At 43.0% G+C, this 8,859-nt stretch overlaps 1 protein-coding gene across 1 annotated transcript in view; it reads left to right on the top strand.

Moving 5' to 3' along the window:
* LOC133608394 (uncharacterized) overlaps window positions 1-5,848 on the top strand; it is an 8,273-nt gene extending 2,425 nt beyond the window's left edge. The window contains exon 2 of the mRNA XM_061963598.2: window positions 4,857-5,848. Within this exon, the coding sequence (XP_061819582.2) occupies window positions 4,857-5,605 (749 nt within the window). The 3' untranslated portion in view covers window positions 5,606-5,848. The remainder of the gene's footprint in view (window positions 1-4,856) is intronic.
* The last annotated feature ends 3,011 nt before the right edge of the window (window positions 5,849-8,859 follow it).

Here is an 8,859-nt window from a genome sequence, read left to right as displayed (position 1 = left end):
CACACAAAGACAATACATGCTCTTGCTCACATCTGTCATCCATCCATCCATCCATTTTCTACCGCTTGTCCCTATCGGGGTCGCGGGGGGTTCTGGAGCCTATCTCAGCTGTCATCATTTGTAAAAAAAACAACCTAGATTTTAACAGACACACCTCACAATTTACAACAAATAAATATAATACACATTAAGTCATACTTGCCAACCCTCCCGGATTTTCCGGGAGACTCCCGAAATTCAGCGCCTCTCCCGAAAACCTCCCGGGACAAATTTTCTCCCGAAAATCTCCCGAAATTCAGGCGGCGCTGGAGGCCACGCCCCCTCCAGCTCCATGCGGACCTGAGTGACGTGTTGACAGCCTGTTCACACGTCCGCTTTCCCACAATATAAACAGCTAATGATGGAGGGCGAGTTCTTGGTTTCATATGTGTGTTTATTGTTAGGCAGTTTCATTAACGTCCTCCCAGCGCGGTAACAACACACAACAACAGCAGTCAAGTTTTCGTCTGCCGTAAAGCAGTTTGTCTGCCGTAAACAGCAATGTTGTGACACTTTTAAACAGGACAATACTGCCATCTACTGTACATGCATATGTGACCCACCCATAATGTGTCACATTTTTGTGTTGATTTATTTATTTTATTTTGTGGTTTGAATTCGTTTTTGGAGCTGTCATTCCACATTTATCAGTATTCACATTGGTCAGTAGGGGGCAGTAGGGCGTTTCTTTCCAATTGAATGCTATCACCTGCAGACCGGAAGTGTCTTGTCATTCTGATGAGCGCGACCAGTCTGTGAACAATTGAAACGTCCTGTGTGCTTTTTCCTCCTGTATAACAGGTTAGTTTTGGTGAATCAACTCACTGAATAATATCCATGTGATCTTTATAAGTTTAAGTACACATTCTGATGGTGGAATAAAGTGTTTGTGAGTTGTAGTTTGTATTTGTGAATGAATCCAGTGCACAGCTGCAGTAATCAATACAAAAAGGCGACGTGAGTGCGCAATGTTTATATAGGAACTTCTGATCCTAATTCAGACTCCCAAATTAGAGCTCCCGTTTTCTTATTGATTTCATAATGTATATTTGTATAATGTGTGTGTTCTGAAATAGTGACAGAGAATAGAACAAGGATGGACAATTCAACCCTTAACTCAACAATGAGTAGATGAGTGTTATGTGTGTGTTTGTGTGTAAATAAATGAACACTGAAATTCAAGTATTTCTTTATATATATATATATATATATATATATATATATATATATATATATATATATATATATATATATATATATATATATATATATATATATATATATATATATATATATCTTAACCACGCCCCCAACCACGCCCCCCACCCCCCACCTCCCGAAATTGGAGGTCTCAAGGTTGGCAAGTATGCATTAAGTTGAGGTGTCAAACATAGTGGCCACCTTAGTGACCGTGTGAGCAGCGTTGATTGCTCCAAAGCCACTTTTGAACTTCAATTGTGAATGAAGAGTCATCTGTTAGACTTTTCAAGTTTGTTGTGAGGTGGTTCCATTTCTTTATGGCTTTATATGAAAAGGCTGATTGTGCAAAAGATGTTTTACATCTGGGTACGCTACACTGCCCCCTGGTGGAGGCTGGTGTGTTTCTAGTTGTCACAGCAGATGCAAACTGGACAAAGTGCTTAAGTGGCGCTGGTGCAGTGTTATTTAGGATTCGATGGGCCATTCGTATTGATGCTAATCTTTGAATGTTACCTGAATTTAACAATCTATGTTTTTGGAGAAATAATCTGGTGGACAAGTAGATGTTTTCCAGAGTATTTGATGAAGAAAAGGTGTTAGGGTACAACAACATTGGGGTAGCACACGCTGGACCAGAGCTGGGCAAATATTTTGACTCGAGGGCCACATTGAGAGAGAAAAATGTGTCTGGGGGCCAATGTGTATGTGTGTATAAATGATGTATACACATTTAGCTGTACAGTATATGTGTTTGGCTCCTTTATTCCAGGAATACTAATACCAAAAGTCACAACGTCCCATAGAATTCTAAAAGAGTTATGACAGACCACCTCAAAAAACCAGAATGGAATTTTACAGTTTTTTACTGAATGGGACACCCAAAATGTACATGAAAATAAGGAAAGTGGGATTTACAATATTAACTATGAACAATAAAATATCCTGAATATTAATTACAGTGTGAGCAATTATAAGCTTTAGGGCTTTTAAAACTGTAAGATATCTTTAAAAATGCATTACCACTTCAGTTTGTGAGCAAATGATGGTATTTATGGGGAAATATTTAATTATGAAAGCTTCAGGTGTACTTTTGAATGTTTTTCATGTTACTAATGCACTGACAGAAAAACATGTATGTGGCATTAAGTTTAAAGCAATGTCCTTTTAATTTTGTACATTATTTCATGTTCATTGTTTTTAAAAGCATTTCAGAATCAGAATCAGAATCAGAATCAGCTTTATTGTCATTACGCAAGGTAACGAGATTGAGGCCATTCCATACAGTGCGATGTGTGCATGCTAGAAAAACAATGTGCAAATATATAAAAATTAAAAAAATGTAGAAGTGCAATGAATATGGTGTGAAATGAATATATACATGAAAAAACAAAACAAAAACAGGGTGGTTGGTGGAATGGGTTATTGCACCGAAGAGAAGGCAGTTATGAGGGACAATGGGGCAGTCCGTTCAGGATGGTTATGGCCCTGGGGAAGAAGCTGTTCTTTAGCCTGTTTGTTTTGGTTTGAATGCACCTGTAGCGCTTCCCAGAGGGCAGCAGGTGGAACAGGTCAGAGCCAGGGTGGGTGCTGTCCTTGATGATGGCACTGGCTCTGTTGAGGCAGCGGGAGGTGTAGATGTCCGTCAGAGAGGGGAGAGGGCGGCCGATGATCTTCTGAGCCGTCTTGACCACTCTTTGCAGCCTCTCCCTGTCTGCTGCAGTGCAGCTGCCGTACCATACCGTAATACAGTAGGTCAGCAGGCTCTCGATGGACGAGCGGTAGAAGGTCAGCAGCAGGTCAGGCTTCAGGTTGTACTTCCCGAGGACTCTAAGGAAGTGTAGCCGCTGCTGAGCCTTCTTGATGATTGATGTGGTGTTGACTGTCCAGGAGAAGTCATTAGAGATGTGGACTCCAAGGTACCTGAAGGTGTGGACCCTCTCTACACGCTCGCCGTTGATGTAGAGGGGGGCAGGGTCGGTGCTGCTCCTCCTGAAGTCCACGATGATCTCTCTGGTCTTGCTGGTGTTGAGAGCGAGGTTGTTCTCCGAAGACCAGGCCGTCAGCTTCAGGACCTCCTCTCTGTAGGCAGCCTCGTCACCCCTGGAGATGAGCCCGACCACTGTGGTATCGTCGGCGAACTTGACGGTAAGGTTGTCACTGTGTGCCGGACTGCAGTCATGGGTGTAAAGGCAGTAGAGGAGGGGGCTCAGCACACAGCCCTGTGGGGAGCCGATGCTCAGCGTGCGGGAGGATGAGAGGTGCGGGCCAAGTCTCACATTCTGGGGTCGGTCCGTTAGGAAGTCCCTTATCCAGGCGTTTGTGAGAGGGGGGAGGCCAAGAGTGTCCAGTTTATTGCAGTCTGTCCGGGATTATTGTATTGAAGGCAGAGCTATAGTCCACAGAGAAATGCACCTTAATCCTGGATTGTCACATGATTCTGACCACTTTCAAGCCTTTGCTAGTCTATGGAGACTTTATCAGTCTGCACATTTTCTCAAAGGACGTTTTTGTTTATAAATGACTTCTCGCTGTGGTTCCCCCTTATTTATGTTCTTTTACACGTCTGACTACCGTATTTTCCGCACTATTAGCCGCACCTAAAAACCACAAATTTACTCAAAAGCTGACAGTGCGGCTTTTAACCCGGTGCGCTTTATATATGGATTAATATTAAGATTCATTTTCATAAAGTTTCGATCTCACAACTACGGTAAACAGCCACCATCTTTTTTCCCGGTAGAACAGGAAGCGCTTCTTCTTCTACGCAAGCAACCGCCAAGGTAAGCACCCGCCCCCATAGAACAGGAAGCGCTTCTTCTTCTACTGTAAGCAACCACCCGCCCGCGTAGAAGAAGAAAAAGCGCGCGGATATTACCGTACGTTTCATTTCCTGTTTACATCTGTAAAGACCACAAAATGGCTCCTACTAAGCGACAAGGATCCGGTTCATGAAAAGACGCAATCTCTCCATCCGCACACGGATTACTATTTCACAGCAACTGATATTCCTGTGAACCGCACTGTGGATACAACGGGAGCACGTACGATGAATATTCGCACCACAGGGAATGAGAAGTCATCCTTCACTGTGGTTCTAGCTTGCCATGCTAATGGCCAGAAACTTCCACCCATGGTGATATTCAAAAGGAAGACTTTGCCAAAAGAGACCTTTCCAGCCGGCGTCATCATAAAAGCTAACTCGAAGGGATGGATGAAGAAAAGATGAGCGAGTGGTTAAGGTAAGTTTAAGTTTACGCGAAGAGGCCGGGTGGCTTTTTTCACGCAGCTCCGTCCATGTTGATATACGACTCCATGCGCGCCCACATCACGCTGGTTTTTAATATATTATTAAAGTTTGACTGACCTATCTGACTGTTTTTTTGACATTCCTTTAGCGCAGTTAGATGCGGCTTATAACACGGGGCGGCTTATAGGTGGACAAAGTTTTGAAATATGCCGTTCATTGAAGGCGCGGCTTATAACCCAGGGCGCCTTATGGTGCGGAAAATACGCTAAATTGAATTCTGTCTCTGTTTAATTCCTTGCTTCTTCTGTGTTTAATAGATGTCATCCGTGTTTGAACCTGACACATACGTTTGTCTTCTTGTGTCCTGCAGGCATCAACAAGGAACATATTTATCCTCGGCAGCAGGGGCGGAGCTCCAGGGTGGAGGAGGAGGAGCCACATCCCCCCCGCGTTAAAGAGGAAGAAGAGGAACACAGCATCAGTCAGGAGGAGCATGAAGGACTGGTGGAGTTCCCGGTGATTGTGAAGAGTGAAGAAGACGAGGTCAAAGGTGAAAGAGAGGCGGAGCCTCCAAGCGGCAGCTCAAGTCAACACATGACAACAGAAGACTTGGCTCCGCTCTCAGAAAGTGACCACACCACATCTGCCGACACGGAGGAGGACTCCAAAGCCGAGGCGACGCACCTGAAATGTTCCCTTTGTGACAAAACCTTCGGCAAGAAGGTCAACCTGAAAAGACACGTGAGGATCCACACGGCGGAGAAGCGCTTCATGTGCTCCTTCTGCGGCAAGAGGTTTTACCACAAGGGACACTTTGAGACGCACATGAGGACGCACACCGGAGAGAAACCCTTCTCCTGCTCGGTGTGCGGCAAGAGCTTCTCCCAGAAGATAACCCTCATCGCGCACGCCAGGACGCACACCGGAGAGAAACCGTTTTCCTGCTCGATGTGCGGCCAGAGATTCACGTACAGCACCAACCTGACCGCACACATCCGGATCCACACCGGGGAGAAACCTTTCAGCTGCTCCGTGTGCGGAATTCGCTTTGCTCGGAATTTTGATTTGAAAAAGCACGTGGCAAAACACACGGCTTCTAATAATGCTGCTGATGCTTGAAAGTCAGTTCGCTTACATGTCGGTCCTCTCACATACATCTGACGCCTTTGAGACTATTTACTGGACAGAAAACTGAAAAAGTGTGCAGCTTTTTTAAGGAACTTGGTAAGGAAAGGACAGTATTACTCTGGAAGAAAAATAAAGCAATGAGTTGTGGTGCTGCTAACTGACATCATGAAATGTGTGTTGTGATGGTCAAGTGTCCAATAAACACTCTTCTCTTTTAGAGTAGGGAATAAAAGTAAACAAACAATTATATTGCATATCATATTTAACTAGATGAGGCAATTCCTGAAGGAATGTCGTGTGAATGCTCCAATGCTGAAGTTGAAGTGAAATGCTGACAGAATGTACCGTATTTTCCGCACTATTAGCCGCACCTAAAAACCACAAATTTACTCAAAAGCTGACAGTGCGGCTTATAACCCGGTGCGCTTTATATATGGATTAATATTAAGATTCATTTTCATAAAGTTTCGGTCTCGCAACTACGGTAAACAGCCGCCATCTTTTTTCCCCGTAGAAGAGGAAGTGCTTCTTCTTCTACGCAAGCAACCGCCAAGGTAAGCACCCGCCCCCATAGAACAGGAAGCGCTTCTTCTTCTACTGTAAGCAACCACCCGCCCGCGTAGAAGAAGAAGAAGCGCGCGGATATTACGTTTCATTTCCTTTGTGTGTTTACATCTGTAAAGACCACAAAATGGCTCCTACTAAGCGACAGGTTTCCGGTTCATGAAAAGACGCAATCTCTCCATCCGCACACGGACTACTATTTCACAGCAACTGCCTAAAGACTTTCAAGAAAAGCTGGCTACTTTCCGTGCATATTGTAAAAACAAGATAGCTGAAAAAAAGATCGGGCCAGAGAACATTATCAACATGGACGAGGTTCCACTGACTTTTGATATTCCTGTGAACCGCACTGTGGATACAACGGGAGCACGTACGGTGAATATTCGCACCACAGGGAATGAGAAGTCATCCTTCACTGTGGTTCTAGCTTGCCATGCTAATGGCCAGAAACTTCCACCCATGGTGATATTCAAAAGGAAGACCTTGCCAAAAGAGACCTTTCCAGCCGGCGTCATCATAAAAGCTAACTCGAAGGGATGGATGGATGAAGAAAAGATGAGCGAGTGGTTAAGGTAAGTTTACGCGGAGAGGCCGGGTGGCTTTTTTCACGCAGCTCCGTCCATGTTGATATACGACTCCATGCGCGCCCACATCACGCTGGTTTTTAATATATTATTAAAGTTTGACTGACCTATCTGACTGTTTTTTTGACATTCCTTTAGCGCAGTTAGATGCGGCTTACAACACGGGGCGGCTTATAGGTGGACAAAGTTTTGAAATATGCCGTTCATTGAAGGCGCGGCTTTTAACCCAGGGCGCCTTATGGTGCGGAAAATACGGTAGTTGGAATGTTGAAGAGTTTGAATTTCCAGGAAAACCAGAATCTGGTTTGGAACTTGGGACAGTGTTCGTTTGAATGTCCAGGATGAGTGGAATGTGTTGATGTTGGAATGCTTTCAATAGCTTGAAAAATGTGGGAATTGTGCAACTTGGAAAAATGTCCCATTCATTTTAATGGGAAATTTCTGGAAATTTGGGAAAAGCGAGATTTTTTTTTTTTAATGATTTGGAGCAAACATTAGATGATGATGTCATCAGGTTCAAACACTGATGACATCTATTAAACAGACAAGAAGCAAGGAATCATGCAGAGACAGCGTTCAATTTAGCTCATGAGGAAAACGCATGGAGCTGCACACTTAGTCACAGTCTCGCCCTACGCTCTAAGGTTCAGCTCCCGCATCCCTCTATTTATTCAGAAGTTAGTCAACATCACTGAGGCCACCTCTAAAAGGAGTGGTCACACATATTCTGCAGAGTAGGTCCAGGACACACAATATGTGACGGAATGTGCTGGGGGCCTTGTGATTTCACCTTGTCTCCGCTTCGTCTGCGTGTTGTCAATCTTATCTTCGTTGATGTCCTTGAAGTCCTTGGCTGTTAGCGGGCTAAAACAAAGATAACATCTGCGGCTGAGGCCACCCTTCAGACAAGAAGTTTCGTCCTTGCACACATACAAAAGTCTAACTTGAGCACAATAGCTAATAACTATAGCAACAGACTTTAAGCATACTAAAGTTGTGTGATAATATATATACATGATTATTCTAACACATGAATGTCCTGAATGAGCTGAATTGGTTGGTGTTGGAATTGTTGAAATCGGTCAAGGAATGTTGAAATAGTAACAGATTTTTAATTGAGAAATGGTATTATGGAATTTCAGGACAACTGGGAATGTTTGTCGTTCCTAAACCAACTTGTTTTTTTGTCCTGACTAAGAAAAACGTTTTGACAGTGGAACGGTTGAAATGGGATGAAAAAAGGAAAAGGTGTAGTCAAACAAAAAAGATTGGAAATAGGGTTAAAAAAAAAAAAGGAATTCCTGGAAATTTGTTAAATGTGGAAAAATGGAAGTTTGAGTGTCCAGGAAGAGTTGAATGTGTTGAAAGTGGAATTGTTTGAATCGGTTGAAAAATGTGAAAGGTTGAAAAATGGATAATTCATTTTGAATCAGGAAAATGAAAAAGAATTATGGAAAATCCAGCAATTTTTTCTAGAATTGCTGAAGTAGAACACACAATTCCTAAACAGGCTGAATATTTTGAAATTGGAACAGTTTGAATCAGATGAAAAATGGGAATTTCGGAAATAGAGGGAAATTTCTTTTTGAAAATGGTAAAAAACTTGAATGGTCTGGTGTTGGAATTTTTCAAAAAGGTCGACAAATGTTGAAGTAGTAACATTTTTAATTGAGAAATTGTATTACGGAATTCCTGGAGTTTTGGGAAAACCGGGAATTTTTTTCCAGTTCAAAAAACAACTTCGTTTTTTGTCCGGATTAAGAGGAATGTTTTGACGGTTGAAGTGGAAAAAAAGGGTTGGAAAAAATAAGATTTCTGGGAATTCCTGGAATTTTTTGAACTTGGAAAAATGGTAGTTTGAATGTCCAGAATGAGTGGAATGTGTTGAAGGTGGAATGGTTTGAATAGGTTGAAAAATGTGGAAATGGTGGAAGTTTGAAAAATGGCCAATTCATTTTGAATGGGAAAAATGTCCCGGAAAACCTGGAATTCTGGGAAATCTGGGAGTTTTTGGAATTTGTCAAGGGAAAGCGCGCGATTCCTGAATAAGCTGAACAGTTTGAAGTTGGTTAGGTTTGAATCGGGTGAAAAATGTGG

This window comes from Nerophis lumbriciformis, linkage group LG06 (genome assembly GCF_033978685.3).
Source record: "Nerophis lumbriciformis linkage group LG06, RoL_Nlum_v2.1, whole genome shotgun sequence".
Taxonomy (NCBI): Eukaryota; Metazoa; Chordata; class Actinopteri; order Syngnathiformes; family Syngnathidae; genus Nerophis; species Nerophis lumbriciformis.
Note: the sequence above shows the minus strand (reverse complement) of the source record. Positions and strands in the feature narration are given on the sequence as shown.